Genomic DNA, 17,392 nt, shown 5'->3' with positions numbered 1-17,392 from the left:
TTTAGATAATTTAGCAGTTATTGATTTAATTATGCTGTCCCATATTCCACATAGGGCACAAGCCACATAGTAATGACTTACTACTTGGCTTAATTCCTATTGGAATATGTTTCATCTGGAAAATGAAGTAGGATTTCAGAAATTCGTTCATGCAAGTAATCAATATGACTGCTGGATATCATCTCTTGTTTTGTTTTTGTTCTCTAAACAGGACTGATATCTTACATGATGAAAGACCTCTTCGTGTTTTCTCTGTTCATTCCTTGTATTTGCAGCTGTATCACACATAATAATATTCTTACTGGGTCAAGAAGCAATAACTAACAGACATTAAGGAATATCCATATGATGCCTGATTTTCTGTACAAAGATTGTGAGTAAATCAGTCTGCATTTGGATTTTGCTCTACACAATCCCTTGGTTTCTACATATAGAGTAACATCTTGATGGTTTGGTATCATGAGGGCTCCTACATTTCTATATAAAGAAACCCTTTCAGGGCAAGGCACGGTGGCTCACGCCTGTAATCTCAGCACTTGGGAGGCCGAGGCGGGCAGATCAGTTGAGGTCAGGAGTTCAAGGCCAGCCTGGTCAACATGGCAAAAACCTGTCTCTACTAAAAATACAAAAATTAGCCTGCCTTGGTGGCAGGCGCCTGTAATCCCAGCTACTTGGGAGGCTGAGGTGGGATAATTACTTGAATCTGGGAGACAGAGGCTGCAGTGAGCTGAGATCATGCCACTGCATTCCAGCCTGGGCGACAAAGCAAGACTGTGCTTCGAAAAAAAAAAAAAAGAAAAAAAGAAAAGAAACCCTTCAGAACATTGGATGTGAAGAACTATAGAAAAAGTAATGTGTGTCAGCAAGCATTTCGTTCTACTCTGCTACTTAGTTTAGTTTAAAACAAGACCTTCACGGTATAAGACAAGGTGCCATTTGATAGAATGGGAAAATGCCCTTAAGTGGATAATCTTCTCATGTTCCTACACGCCTTTGTTTGGTAAATGTGACAATAGAAATTTCCCTTTTTGTTTATATAAGGTATTCACATAGATTATGTTTTAATCTTAAAAATAACAATTAATACTAATATTTATTATAACTAATAATAATTACCATCTACCGATTGCTTATTTGTTGTCAGGTGCTAGGTAAAGTTAATGCAAAGTACTTGAATTAACTCACCAGTGAATTTTTGTAACAACTCTCTAAGGAACGTGCTATACTTGCACCCTGTTTTAGACGCGTAAATTGAGGCACAGAGATAAGTAACGTACTTCAAATCACCGAGCGTACAGAAGAGCTATTAATTGAACTTGAATCAAGACAACCGGATACCAGGGCCTGTACTTTTTCCTAGTAGGCTGTATCATTGCTTCCCATACAATTGAGGAAAAAATAAGTGTCCACATATTACAGAGATTAACATTAAAGCCCTGGGAAGCCAAGTTACTTATCTAAGGTACATGGCTAGCAATATCTATTTTATTAATAATAACAAGAAGAAACTCATTTGCTGTTATCACCATTCCATACTGAAGCCATTTCGCCCTCCTGGTTGCAGACACATGCAGTTTTATTCTTAGAGGAAAGCAATTATAGTGAAATATGTTCAATTTATTTAACAATGGAAAATAACAGCCCAAAATTTTTTCATGAAAAGAATAAAGAAAGAGTAAATTTAAAACGTGTCGTGCTTACATGTTTAAAAACAGCAGAAGAAACATCTAATTTCATAGAATTGGGAGTTGTAGAATGGGACTAATTCTTCCTCTGATGTTCTAATTTGCCTTTATCCTATTTAAAAGTAAGTGTGCTCATCATGTGCTACACAGCAAAGGCTTCACAGGCCTTGACACACTTTGCTATACAAAGGGTTGAAAGTTGTTGATGTAGGTTAAAAAAAGTTATCAAGCCAGTAGTTGAAAGCATTTGCCCAAGAGTTCCACAGAATGCTCGTTTTCTAGAGACTTTGTCCTAACATTATTAATTATTCTGCTTCAAAATGGCAGTAGAGAGGCTGAGAGATTTGGTGGGAAAAGCTTTTCCAGGGAAAGTGGAAATTCTGCGTGTTTCTATCACGTTTTTAAAAATGCCAGCAAATCTACTTCTGAATAATAATCATGAATTATTTATGCATGTACAAATACCATCAAGGAATAGGGTACCAAGTCTATTTCTAACCATCATTCATATACCTCAGAATCTTTTGCCACTAGATAGCTCAAAAAGAAACTCTCTCTTCAGGAAAATGTAATTTAGTTATCACGGAAAGCCCTGAGGAAATTTTCCTTATTGCTTATCTTACCTTTGATCTTATTTGGATAAAATAAAAGACCAATTTTCAGACTTTTTCATGATACTATTTTTCTTGTGAAAGAGAACAATAACAAAAACAACATGACTGTAGTAAAAGCTAACCCATCTGAAAAAAAAAAATTGAATGTGACATTTTCCCCCGTATTTCCAAAATGCTATATTCATGCTAATTTTCTCTGATATTGCCTATATCCCTGGACCAAGAGTAGATGGGGAACTCTACATGGGAACAATTAACCAGGTTTTCCATAAACCTCATCTAGACAAGCCAGATTGGCAACCAAGAAGCTTTTGCAGGGTATGTTTTGCATGTTTCAGAAGGCTAATTGGGATTCTTCAATAAGAATAAAATATAAAGGGCTGAGTGTGGTGGCTCATGCCTGTAATCCCAACATTTTGGGAGGTTGAGGTGGGCAGATAACCTGAGGTCAGGAGTTCGAGATCAGTCAGGCCAACATGGTGAAAACCCCCTGCACGAAAAATACAAAAATTAGCTGGGCACTGTCGTGCGCACCTGTAATCCCAGCTACTTGGGGGGCTGAGGCAGGAGAATCACTTGCACCCAGGAGACGGAGGTTGCAGTGAGTCAAGATTGCGCCACTACATTCCAGCCTGGGCAACGAAGTGAGGCTCCCTTTCAAAAAAAAAAAAAAAAAAAAGAGGAGAAAAGAACAAAATACAGGGGCATCATGTAGACTGATCATTTCTTTCAATACTGATGGAGGTAAAAACATACAACCACAGAACTGAAAAGAGCTTTGGAATTCAGCTTACACAAAACTGTAGAAAATTATGTTCAGGAAATAAAAGTGGCTTTCAAAACCATAGAGTTAATGGCAGAGCAGAAAGACTTTTGGACTTCAGTTTCTCTACTATCTTAAAAACTCTTAGTGATAAGTTCAAAAGTTATATGAATGTCGATGTTAGCATTTGACAAGAATTTTTAGAATACAATTAGTATAACTTATACTCTATACAAATAATCTTCTGATAGAAATTCAGTGTGAAAGTACTAGAAATTCAAATAAGGCAGAAGCAGCTTGTCTCTATGTAAACCTTAATTTTTAATTACTTGTTATTTTAAAATCCATTGGATTTTTAGTTACTTCTTAATAATGTAAGGCTATAAAGTAATTTATTTCATAAATCAGTAACTTAGATGGCATATATGACATATTTTATTTTTTGTTGATAAAGATATTATAGATATGTTGAGATTTCTCAATTATTTCCAAACCTCTGATCCGGATTACAAAATAACTCCAATGACAATGAGATTTTCTTGTTTTGAAGAGCAGAAATAATTGTTGAAGCAAAGTGTCTCTGCTGAACACTTAATGAGGGAAATGATAAACAGAGGATGATAAAATGACAATGAACTAATTATCCTATGTATATATAAAAATATAGAAAGCATATTAAATTTAAAACGTAGTTGGCAGTTAATTGCCCCACTACTATTTGAACTCTTCCCATATCTATCACTGGACTATCTCCAACACAATTTAAAAAGTAAATGCATGAAATCAGATTCATAAACAAAGAAGTCCAAAAGTGACTTTAAATTACGTTGCTGTTATTTTTCAACTACAGTTATGTGTTACATAATAACATTTCCAACAACATACAGTGGTGGTGCCATAAATTATAATATTTTTACTGTACTTTTTAAATGTTGATAGGGAAATACATACCATGGTGTTACAATTCCCTATAGTATTCAGTACAGTAACATGCTGTATAGGTTTTTAGCCTACAAGCAATTAGCTGAACCATATAGTTTAGGTGTCTAGTAGTCTGTACCATCTATGTTTGTGTAAGTACACTTGATGTCGTTCACACAATGACAAAATTGCCTAGTGACAAATTTCTCAAAATGTATCCCCACTGTTAAGCAACACATGGTGATACAGGTTGATTTATATGTCTGTGATATGTTTCACTACTTAATAATAGCTACAATAACTGCCAAATGTAAATCAAAGTTCATAACATTGATCAATAATATTTAGAAAATAGGACAACATATACCACAGCCCTAATGTATTAGGACAGTGATGTGCATCTGTGTGTGTGTGTGTGTGTTTACAATTATTTTCATAGATAACAATTGCAAATATCTTGATAGATTTTAGTACAGCAATAGTATTTTTTTTTCTAAGGCTTGTTTCTATATGACTAATATTTTGGTGCTCCCCAAAGATATAATTGAATTCTTTTCTCATTCTTTATTGACTAAATTTCTGCCTGTGTAGAACGACTGGCATTGTCAATGTTGAAACCTTCCCATTTTTCTGGCCTATTCAAAATAGTATCTTCAAGCCCTATTCAATTATCTAGATCCCTGGATCCATCCTCTTACATGTTCAAAACATGTTAATATACTTTGATATTTGCCCTAACATACTCTGACATTCCTCTTACATGTGTAAAATGTAAACGTACTCTTATACTTGTCCCATATATGCCATATATCCCATATTACAACTGTAAAATACTTCATTCTTGTTCACTGTCATCTCTCCTCTGCAACTTCATCAATATTACATGTCTTAGTCGACAAGCTCAGAGTGAACAGAAACTAAAAGAGAACCACACATAATTGGGTATTTTATACTGGAATGCTTGATATTGCAACCACTTCCCCTGCTTTTTCTTAAGGGCACTGTGGCTACAGTGATTTATCACTGAGTTTCCACAGTGACAAGTGAGAGTCAATGTTCTTTCTCGTTGCTTTCTTGTGCCAAAGGCTGACTTTTAGATGTCAGTACAATGATACTCAGCTGCTTAGAAAACCGCAGCAGACTCAGAAGCAGGTGAGCCCTTCCTTCTTCTCCTGCTTTTCTTACTATAGCAGTAGGCTAGCTTCTCACATAGATTCAACCACACCATGAAAAAAATTCTCCAAGACATGTCTACAGAGTTGGCCTCTCATCCACCTTCTTCTGCTTTCAACATCCTTCCATTATAAGGCATTTGCTCTCAGTTACCTCATAGATGATTAACACCAAATATATCAAAAAAAAAAAGCTAAGTAGATAAGTTCTGTTTCATAAATAAGCAGAAAGTATATGCATAATTGTGGGATTTTTTGTATTTATGCTTCTATCCCTACCAGCTCCACCCCGTCAGAATTTTATTTTAATCATTAAGTGGATCAGAGAACTTCCATATATAGTTTTTAAAAACTGGTGATTAAAGAAATCTAAAACTCTATTGACTCTCTGCAATGCTCTTTATCTTTCTAAAGACTGTGACCTGTTAGAAGATATGTATGTAAAGAGGGAGTTATAAAAGTTTCTATATTCAGGGTATTCTGTAATCACAATAATCCAGAGATTTCATGCTTAATATACTTCATTCCCAAAGAAAGGTCTGATTAAGTTTTGAAAGTTATCCAAAACATTAGTTGGTATTTTGCAAGGCAAATATCCAAGTGGTTTATTCAGGCTATCACTCTACTAATTATATGCTTTAATATAACATATTCCTATGTAGATTTAGTCTTCTGCCTCTGGGGAAATGAATGCTCTTAGTCCAGTGAGATGTCTGCAAGAATAGACATTATCGTTACTAATCTGCATCAAGTCTTCTTGGAAGTACCAGATATAAATATTTAATAAATGGAATTTGATTATTATCTTATTTTAAACATGCTTGTATAGATTTCTTTGTTTAAATGACAGTGTATAAAAGTGCCAATAAGAAATACATTCAGGCCGAGTGTGGCAGCTCACGCCTGTCATCCCCACACTTTGGGAGGCCAGGGTTTATTGCATGGGCCCAAGAGTTAGAGATCAGCCTGCACAACATGGCAAGATCCCATCTCTACAAATAATAAAGAAAACTAGCCAGGTGTGGTGGCATGCTTCCGTAGTCCCAGCTGGAAGGTTGAGGTGGGAGGATCACCTGATCCTGGGAGATCAAGGCGGCAGTGAGTCATGATCATGCCACTGCTCTCCAGCCTGAGCAACAGGGTGAGACCTTCTCTCAAAGAATACATATATATATTCTGAAATAAATGCTACAATCAGGAGATACTGTCACAATTTTATATAACTGCCATACTCTTCAGAAAGTAAAATTTTGGGAGAATTATTATTTTTAAATTTATTATATAAAATGGAGAAGACAGATGATAACAATAGTGTTATTCTATTTTCAGAGAAATGCATCCTGAATATATAAGGTGTTGACTACTGTAGAGAGAATAAGTGATATTTCACTGAAATATGCTCATGGGCGAATTTATAGTGTAAAAGGATTTGAGACTGAAATGAAATGAATACCATTTGTTAAAGAATGAGATGTTTTGTAGTGACTCCACATCATTCAGCTCATTGTGTGAACTTGCATCAAGGGTTTCCTTCATTGCATACTAATGGGTTGCATTAAACCTCATGATACTTTCATACCAGTTGTGAGAACTGTAACAAAATAACTCTTAGGATAAGCATTTCAATAATTCTACCATTTGAGATTCAGGTAGTCTGAATATTCTTGTCCAAATGTGAATATATGCATAAAAATGTGAGCCATAAGACAGGTTCAAATTTATACCTTAACAGAACTAAAAATTGCCATCCTGCTTATTGAATGGGCTGTCAAGCTCAAAACATTATTAGGCAAGAGTTACTTACTACAGTTTTCTTCATCTGAATTATCGCTGCAGTCATTTTGGCTATCACACCGCCAGTGATCGGGAATACAGTTGTTGTTTTTACACTGGAATTCATGAGGTCCACAAGTCTTTTTATCTGTAATGGAAAGAACCAGAGTTTGCATTGTAGATTTCCATGAAGACATCCCTCACAGTGTCCTCACTGCCATGCCAAATCCATGGCATATAATGTTTCCTTAATTCAGTTACTAAGAAGCATCCTTAGGAAAAATCGAAGGCAAGTGCTGAGGAAAATATATATTTTTTGTCTTGTTTTATGTTGTTACTGTTCATGCTTTCACCGCGAGCTAATCGGTAAGAAACCGATTGGACCATCCAAGCAAAGTCAACACAAATCAGTTTTTAAAAAATCAAAATTGGCCGGGCATGGTGGCTCACGCCTGTAATCCCAGCACTTCGGGAGGTTGTCCTTTCCTTTAGGACACTTCCTCTCTTATCCACCCTGTATTTCTTCTATGAAGCAACAAAATATATGGTTATTAATCATATTCTGTGGTTGTCATCTTGTCTTTCTCCCTAAGGAGCTCTTATTCGTAATTGATCTGTGATTAGTTGTTCTTTCTAAATCCTGTCCACTGCCCACTCATAAACTCATAGGTTATAATAAAGCTTCACATGTGTACAGAGTTTGAACATTAATTATGTGCCATCTCACATGAACCTTTAAACAATTGCACTGAGTACCAGGAAAGTATTAACTAGCCTTTCACTTTACAGATGGTGAAATAAAAACTTTTGGAAATTTAGGAACTTAATAAATTTTCACTATTATTAAATGGCACAGCCAATATAAAAGAAGTGTGCTTCTACTCCTGATCTAGCGCTTTTTACAACAAATGTAACTTACATCTATATCAGCCAGAATCAGAATGCATGTAATAAGGATTTATTTAAAATTTAAATCATATGTATTTAAAGAGTAATATTGAACTATGCATAGCTAAAACAGTGCTCCATTAAACCTTAATGTGCATACATATAAGTCATTTGGGAATTTTGCTATAATGGAAATTGGGATTCAGTAGGTCTGGGTTTCTGATGAGCTGGCTGGCAATAATATTGCCTTTTGTCTATGAAGCACACTGAATAGCAAGGTTCTAAAGTATCAAAATTATGAATTAAGTAACACTAAAATGATAAAATTATAAGCCTTAATACAATACACAATTTAGAACACATTTCCCTTTCATGTACTTAGATCAACTCCTTATCAGCCGTACTAGAGATGGATAGTGAAGTTCTTCCAGTCTCAGACTAGTAAAACAAATTAGCTAAAGGAGTGGGTAAGTTATTGGTGGTGGTTTTGTGCTTTACTTCGAAATGCAACTTACAGAATTCAGACTTAAATAACATTAAGAAAGCAAAAGTGACTTAGGTATACTTATGAAAATTAAATACTGAGCATCTATTGAGGATCCAGCCTCTTTGCTAAGCATTTTCATACACAGAATCACACCCAATCCTCATAATATTTTAAAGTATTGTTATATTTATTTAAACATATGAGGAAAATAACTCTCAAAACATTTAAATAATTTCTCCAATCTTACAAATATGTTAAATGGAAAAGTAGGAATTTATATCCAGCTCCAGCTTCAGCAACATTTTATTAGAGAAATTCTTTTTTTTTTTTTTTTTTTTTTTTTGAGACGGAGTCTCGCTCTGTCGCCCAGGCTGGACTGCAGTGGCGCGATCTCGGCTCACTGCAAGCTCCGCCTCCCGGGTTCACGCCATTCTCCTGCCTCAGCCTCCCGAGTAGCTGGGACTACAGGCGCCCGCTACCACGCCCGGCTAATTTTTTGTATTTTTAGTAGAGACGGGGTTTCACCGTGTTAGCCAGGATGGTCTCGATCTCCTGACCTCGTGATCCGCCCGCCTCGGCCTCCCAAAGTGCTGGGATTACAGGCGTGAGCCACCGCGCCCGGCCAGAGAAATTCTTATGATAGATTTCAAATGCATTTTTCTATTTTTTTTTTTTTTTAAGTATTGCCTGAATTTCCCTTCCTCCTTTTCTTCCTGCCTGCTAATAATTATTCAGAATATCAGGTGCAATGTTTTCTGCTTTATATTATGTCCACTTTGTCTGTGTTATATTTAACTTTAGGTTTAAAATTTGGCCTAAATTTTGCAGAATTTCTAATGTTACATTCTACACACCTCAGTCAATCAGGAAATATGTTAGATTGAATGGCCACTGAAAATATGAGGTTTTGTACTGAACAATTTGGATGTCTATTTTATTTGCCAGTTATAATAAACTCTAAAAATACTGTTCCAAGTGTAAACATTAGTCTTATTTACTCCTTGCATGTGTTGCTTGTACTTTTTTTTTTTTTCCTGGAGATGGAGTCTTGCTCTATCCCGCAGGCTGGAGTGCAGTGGCATGATCTTGGCTCACTGCAACCTCCGCTTCCTGAGTTCAAGTGATTCTCCTGCCTCAGCCTCCCGAGTAGCTGGGATTACAGGCGTGCGCCACCATACCCGGCTAATTTTTGTATTTTTAGTGGAGACAGGGTTTCGCCATGTAGGCCAGGCTGGTCGTGAACTCCTGACCTCAGGTGATCTGCCAGTCTCGGCCTCCCAACGTGTTGGGATTACAGGCGTGAGCCACCATGCCTGGCCTGCTTGTACTATTTTTAAATAATGTCTTAAAATGTTAGGATATAAGAAAATAAGAAAGATCAGACTGGACCAGAAAAATAGCCCATGTAATCCAGTTTTATAGCACTGACTCTCAGCACAACAATTCTCCTTGACTGCCAAAGGTTAATATTTGGTAATGACAATCAATTTAATAGGTTTTTTATTTCTTTTCCTAAATCCATTTTGTATTTTTTCTATATTTAAACATTTGTATCATAGTTTGTGTTTAAAAATACCTGCACCTATTTCTTAACAAAAACAAGTTAGAGTTCATTGCTAAAATTTCCTTTTGGGGCATGAAGAAAGAGTAATGCAGGAAACATTAGTTGCCTTATGTAAGGTTATACAAATTTTATGTTTCCAAGTTATTTAACTTTTTTGATCCATGAAATTACTTGTAACAATTACAAACTACATAGCATTGTTCTGCACTTCAAACCTCCCTTGAGGTGCACACACGCACACAAAGAGACACATTTTAGAGGGGGAACTGTATGAGTAAGGCCTAAAGCATCAGTTCTGAAATTGGTTACACATTAAAATCACTTGGGGAACTTTAAAATATCTCTTTGCCCAAACCATATCCCATATCAAATCAATAAAATCAGACTCTCTGGGGTGGGATCCAACCATCAGTATTCACTGAAGCTAGTCTATGATTCCAATGAGAAACCAAAATTAAAAATCACTGGCTCAAAAAACTGATATAAAACAGAACATATATATTTCCATGTTATATTACCTCCAGAGTAACTAATATAAAATGCTCACAATATGTAATGTTTTACATTAATTTATACTGTTAAATAGCATTCAAATATCTCATTAATCCCTTTTTCAAGTATTATAAGTATGGAGAAAACAAATATAGTATTTAGAAACTTGCTTTCATTTTAAGCATATTATCACATAATATATGTGGTACTGGTAATAAATTTGATCCTCCCAGAAAGGTAAGATGAGAGACCTTTAAATGGGAAAATTATATGTAGTATATAATGTAATATTATTGGTGTTTGTATATGGATGGGATATTTCTGAAAAGGGATTCAAAAATCTAGCACTAGGCATGCCTCTGGGAGCAAGACGTGGAGAAGTGAAATAAAAAACAACAGTGGGAATGGAATTTAAGTTTCTCTTTAGACCCAAAGGAATCTACTAACTACTGCAAGTAATAAGTAAATTTAAGAAGGTAATAAAATATAGATCAATATATAAATTTAATTGTATTTTTATATGTTAGCAATAAACAAAAATGAAACAAACTAACAATGGTATCAATGAAAAAAATGCCTATGAATAAATCTAGCAAAATTTATATATGATTTTTATACTGAAGACTATAAAACATTGCTGAGAAAAATTGAATAATGCCTAAGAAATGCAGATACATATCATGTTTATGGATTAGAAAACTGAAAATGTTGTTTAAAATGTTCATTTTTTCCAAAGTTTTATATATATATAGTTTTATATATATATAGTTTTATATATATATATTCATATAATTGGTTTAATCACTGTCAAATTACAGCAAGATTTTCTTGAAGAAACAGATAAGATTGTTGTAAAATTACATGGAAAAGGCTGGGCGTGGTGGTGGCTCACACCAGTAATCCCAGCATTTTAGGAGGTTGAGGCTGGCAGATCATGAGGTAAGGAGTTCAAGACCAGCCTGCCCAACTGATTGAAACCCCGTCTCTACTAAAAAATATGAAAATTAGCCGGGTGTGGTGGCATCTGCCTGCAGTCCCAGCTACTTGGGAAGCTGAGGCAGGAGAATCACTTGAGCCCGGGAGGCAGAGGTTGCAGTGAGCTGTGCCGTGCTGTCGCACTCCAGCCTAGGTGACAAGAGTGAGACTCTATGTAAAAAACAAACAAACAGAAAAAAAAAATGGAAATGCAAAGGTTGTAGAATAATCAAACATTTCTTGAAAAAGAAAAATTGAGCTGGAGAATTTACAGTACTTGGTTGTAAGACTTACTATAAAGCTACAGTAATCAACAGAATGTGCTACTGGACAAGATGAATGAAAAAATAATAATGTACATATGGTCAACTGAGCTTCAGTAAAGGCCTCTAGTCAATTTGATGAAGAAAGGCAAGTCTTTTAAAACAAATATTGCTAAAACAAGTGGTCATCTCTATAAAAAACATAAATCTCCATCCCATGACATACATAAAAAAGCAATCTGAAAGTATAAACATAATGTAAAATTTCTAGAATATAGGAAAATACTCTTATAATGTTGGAAAAGACAAGGGTTACTTGGACAGGCATTGAAAAAAAGCATTCACAGTAAAATAAACAAATGATAAATTAGACTTCAACACAATTAAAATGTTTTGGTCTTTAAAAGACACCATTAACCAACTGAATAGATGAGGGACATATCATTAAAGAGATTTATCACATACATATCTTAGAAAGGAATTATCCAGAATATATAAAAATTCTTACACAGCCTACTCATTTGTTGGCAAAACACTTGAATAGAAACTTCACACACACACACACACACACACACACACACACACATTTGAGTAGCAAATAAAGGTTCTCGAAATCATTAGTCATCAAGCTAATGCAAATGAAAACTACAATGAGATAACACTACATATCTACTGGAATTACTCAAATCAAAAAGGGCATATCTAATTTTTATGAGAATATGGAAGACCTAGACTCTCTTGCTGGTTTTCATAAAGGTAAATATATCTACCATGTGACTCAGCAATTTTTCTTGTAGGTATTCACCCAATAAAAATAAAAGTAAATATTTATAAAACTAATTTGTATGAGACATGTTATTGCTATAACCTTTCTGATTATGGTAAACAAATTTATCATAACTATTAACTACTAAAATCATTCAAATTGGAATATATTCATAACATTGAATATTACCCAAGAATAAAAAAACTAAATTCTTAACATACAATAAGTCAAAAATATTTTTGACAGCGTTAAACAATATTTGACAGCATTATGCAAATGAAAAAGTCACAAGCAAAATAATGGCTACCATATCTATGGATATAAAATCCAAACACAAACAGAACCAATCCATGGTGATATAAGAATTAGTGGATGTGAAGAGGAGTGTTGGGAGAATTGATTGAAAGGAGCATCAGGGAAGTATCTGGGTAGAAGAAAAGTTTCTGTATCTTGTTTTGGGTGTCTGTTACACGTTGTATACTGTAGAAGAAACTCAGCAAACTGAATAAGATCTGTGTACTTCATTTTGTTTTAATTAAAATTACCTTGCTATTAGAATTGCAAGGAGTTTTAAAAAACCCAATTACACCATGATAAAATATTGTTCATTTAGTCCCTGAATACTTAGGTATTATCAGAATGGGAAGGTGGTATGAATTACAGAGAATTGCCTGTAAAACAAAACAAAACAAAAACAAAAACAAACTTCCTTAGAGCCTCAGAATTTAAGCTCCAGAATTTAAATGCTTTATACTAATTAACTATAAGTAATAGCAAAAAAAAGTACATACAAAGTACATATATTTTTTTCCTAGAGATTTATTTGACATTTGAGGCTACCATGTTTTTATTCTATTTCATAATTAAAATGAAACAGAATTATTCTATTATTTATGCTCATCAATCATGCAAGTTTTAAAGTATTCTCAAGATTTTGCATGTATCCCAAAGTAATGGGAAACACACCATGGCTGGAGTGAGACTGTCTGGATTCAAGTTGCTACTTCCTTGTTTCAGCATGTAGCATTGGGCAAATGATTGAACTGCTCTGAGATTCAGTCTCTTAAATGGTAATAAAAGAGGGATATTTACACATGTGAAAGGAAAATAAATCTCAGGACCCTAAAATCACTAAGACAAGGGAAAAGTCAAGCTGAGAATTACATCAGGCAAACCTGTCTTCCTCTTTCATTTCATTCTTAAATAACACAGCTACAATTTTTTTTTTTACACTGCATACCTCCCTCACAATTTGCTCACAAGGAAATTCCTTGTGAACCTCAAGATATTTACCCTAAAACAGTTCTGTTGCATTTCAACCTGGCAATCTAAACGCTGCGTTTATCTTCACAGGTGCAGGGGACAGAAGATCATCCCTCTGTTCACCTGAGACAAATGCATATCTGATTGCTTTCTCTGCCCTATTGTTTATGTAAAAATGCAGATTCAATGACCTAGACTAAATTGTGTGATCAGTGCAAGGATTCAAAAGAATGCAACCTTTTGTTTTTTTTTCTGGAGACGGGATCTTGCTCTGTCACCCAGGCTGGAGTGCAGTGACATGATCTCAGCCCACTGCAACCTCTACCTCCTGAATTCAAGCAATTCTCTTGCCTCAGCCTCCCAAGTAGCTGGGACTACAGGCATATGCTACCACACCCGGCTAAGTTTTGTACTTTTAGTAGAGACCAGTGCTTTCCTATATAGCCTAACTATAATACATGTGATTCAGAATATAGGATACAAATTGTCTAAAGATGCATCTTCTTCAAGAGCGCCAAAGGTTTGAATCTGTGAATTTAAGGATGTTTTCATGCTTTCGTGTTTTCTGTACCACTTTTTATTTCCTCCTGAAAACATTCTAAATAAACATACACCACAAAGTTTTTCCACTAATATCTAACAATTAAAATGTTGTATGTAGGCCTTTCATATATAACTTTTTTTTTTTTTTTTCAGAGACAGTATTTTGCTCTGTCACCCAGGCTGGAATGCAGTGGTGCAATCATAGCTCACTGCAACCTCGACCTCCTGGACTCAAGTGATCCTCCCACCTCAGCTTCCCAAGTAGCCTGGACTACGCACACACCACCAAGCCTGGCTAATTTATTTTATTTTTTGTAGAGATGGAGTCTAAGTTTCCCATTCTACTTTTTTTTTTTTTTTTTTTTTAGCTTTGTGGCAGAGGTCAAGATAAATACATTACATTATTGGGGAAACACTGTCAGTTCTTCAATGAATATGTGAAATAAAGCCTGTTGTGTATATATGTAATTTTTTGTTTATTAAATATGTCACAAAATAATGAACCAGTAGCTACGTAAACAAATTGAAATTATATACTGTTTCACTATTGATGTTTTAGTTGTTTAGAAAATGAAATACCACTTGTAAGTCAGCCATGTGTTTTATTCAGCTGACCAGAAAAATTGTTTTGTTCCTTTTAAGTTTGCTATTAGTTTGAAAATATAATGCATAAAACCATTTTAGAGTAAAATTAGGAAGAGGACTTTAATTTGGGGATTAAGAGATATTGGAAATACAAAGTTTTGTCCTTCTTGCTACTGTTCTTTTGTAGTTACCATTTTCTATCTTCTATTTCAGGAAACATGATAATTACAAATAGTTGGGTAACAGGTAGTAATGTTGGTTACCAATAAATAAATAAATAAATAAATATAGTAATGGAAATAATGAGGGGAAAAGAACTATGGGAACAATGAAGTTAAGCTTCAATCATGGCAGCTCCTTGTTCCTTTGATTTCCAGATTATAACATTATGGAGTCAGAAGGATGGAGTTAGAACTGGCAAACTTTCTTTTGTAGAAGACCTCATCTTCTCTTGGGAGGCAGGTTAACCATCTCTTTAACTATCAAAGCATGACCTTTTATAGAGAAGTCATTATTTTCTCTTTTTAAATCAACCTTATACAATTCTGTTCTCTCATTTTAAACACTCCTCAACATCTCTTTTTACATTATAAGGAAACAAATAACTATACATGCTGTTTTGCAAATGTACTAAATCTCCTTGACTGATTACAAGTTCACCCAAAGTGGTAACAGATGTGAGGAGAACATATTCTCTGTCTCCTTTTCTGTAGCCCGTAGGGTTTACTGGCACATATGTTTTTTTTTTGTTTTTTTTTTTTTTTGGTGCATACGCACTTAGTAAATATATAACATTCTTATTGTTTTAATCAGCTTTCATTTTTGTTTTGTTTTTTGAAACTACTGTTCTCATACCTGGTGAAGCCGTTAATTCTGGATTCCTACTTCCACTACCACAAGGGAGGACGGCCTGACCTAGGGTGGCGTACTGTCTACTGCCCTAGAGCACAGTTGGTCCATTGTAATTTACTGCTGAAATGTGATCAATCATTATGCTTTTACATTAGAGAGGCACTGAGGAGGCAGTACAGGGATTGTATGGTGGCCAGGTGATGTCCTCAGGAACTGACACTTCTATCTTTCTGCTCCACCACCCATGACTGCTAGAGCTCAAGACATAACTTTGAAGCCCAGAGGAAAAGGGACAGAAGGGCAAAGGAAGAAGCCCTTCCATGTTGAGAAAACTACCCTTGAACCATTTTCTTGGAAGTCCCACATAACATTCTGCTTCTATCTCAGTGGTCAAAACTTAGTCACATGACAACACAAGAGAAGCTGGAAAATGTGATAACTTCTAGATAGCAATATGTCAAGCTAAGAGGTAAAGTTCTGTGTCTAAGGAGAAAGCAAAAGTAAAATGGTATAGAAACAGGCAATTAGAAGTTTCTGTCGATAACCCAGGAAGGTCAATGAAAGTTGTTTGAGGTCATGCCTATAGATTTTGAAAGAGATTATTTTTCTCCCATTGAGATTCTAAGTATCATAACCTCATATTTCTAGGGGCCATTTTAAGAACTGGTGTCTCAGAAGACACCAACAGAGTAGACATACTTATAAATGGAGAAAAAAATGAGATTGGTATCTAATGACTATACGTGAATACTTGGATACAAATTCTGCCCCACATCTACTCTATCCACTCCTTGTAATCAAGACTGAAATTCCATTTTACCACTAGTTTGTGTTGGATTTCTGTAATTTGCAGACAAATCCTGACTAATGGGAACACTTTGCAATTTTTATTGCTTAAAATATTACAGACTCCTAATAGTAACGTTGTTATCTGTATGTGCTGCTTACATAATTCCCAGGCTATCTCATTGGTTTATAATTACCTGAGTAATGCAGTCATTTACTGCCAGAAGAGTCAGAATCAGTTTTATTTTAAAAAGGGATTCACAAACCCATGCTTCCACAGGAGCTGGTACAGCCACCTTTGTTTTAGCATAGTCTCTACATGACATATACTATTATAGCATTTAGTGATATTGATTATCTGGAAAGCTGCAGGTTAACCTACTTTGTAAAGTGTTTGGTGAATCTGAAAATTAATTTCATGTTACTTCTCATCCATCAGGGTAATATTCCTCAATGAGTACTTACAGGGACAACCTGTTCTAGGGAAAGTGGACAGGTTATGTGGACGCACCAGCAGTTAAGAATAACAGTGCCAGCTGCAGCTTATCCCAGTGAGAGCCAACCACTTCTGTTTTGTTTCTGAATTGTTATTTTTCAAAACTTTTATGTTATTCTTCCAGATAGAGAAAGGCTTATAAAGCAAAACAAATTGCCAATGACATACTTTCTTTATAAAGAGGTGAATCTATAATAAGCTAGCTCTGTAGAGGCTCCAATAATGACATTTTAAAAATTGCATGTCAATGCAATGTAATATTCAGTGGAAATTTTTTGAATTCACATTATGCAGTTTTAGCAAGTGTCATATTACATTCTGTAATGCCATCTATCGCACTTGACAAGAATTTGTGATTTTTTTTTCTCATTTAGAAATTTGTGTTGTAACTTTATGGTTATGAAGTGAGTGGGGAGGAAGGGGAAAGTAGTTACACTCTCATCTTTTGCCAATATACTCTAGGTCATCTTCAAAACCCCTGCTATTCCATTCATCATTCTCTTT

General features: G+C 35.1%; 1 protein-coding gene across 3 annotated transcripts in view; it reads right to left on the bottom strand.

Annotated features, from left to right (window-relative positions):
• The window catches only part of LRP1B (LDL receptor related protein 1B), a 1,910,203-nt gene that overhangs the window by 147,941 nt on the left and 1,744,870 nt on the right, over window positions 1–17,392 (bottom strand). For all 3 annotated transcript variants that reach the window (XM_034954060.3, XM_034954061.3, XM_003822825.6), the window contains exon 67: window positions 6,960–7,076. In XM_034954060.3, the coding sequence (XP_034809951.2) occupies window positions 6,960–7,076 (117 nt within the window). The remainder of the gene's footprint in view (window positions 1–6,959; window positions 7,077–17,392) is intronic.

The sequence above is a fragment of the Pan paniscus genome, chromosome 13, assembly GCF_029289425.2.
Source record: "Pan paniscus chromosome 13, NHGRI_mPanPan1-v2.0_pri, whole genome shotgun sequence".
NCBI lineage: Eukaryota > Metazoa > Chordata > Mammalia > Primates > Hominidae > Pan > Pan paniscus.
This window is presented reverse-complemented; position numbering and strand designations above follow the sequence as displayed.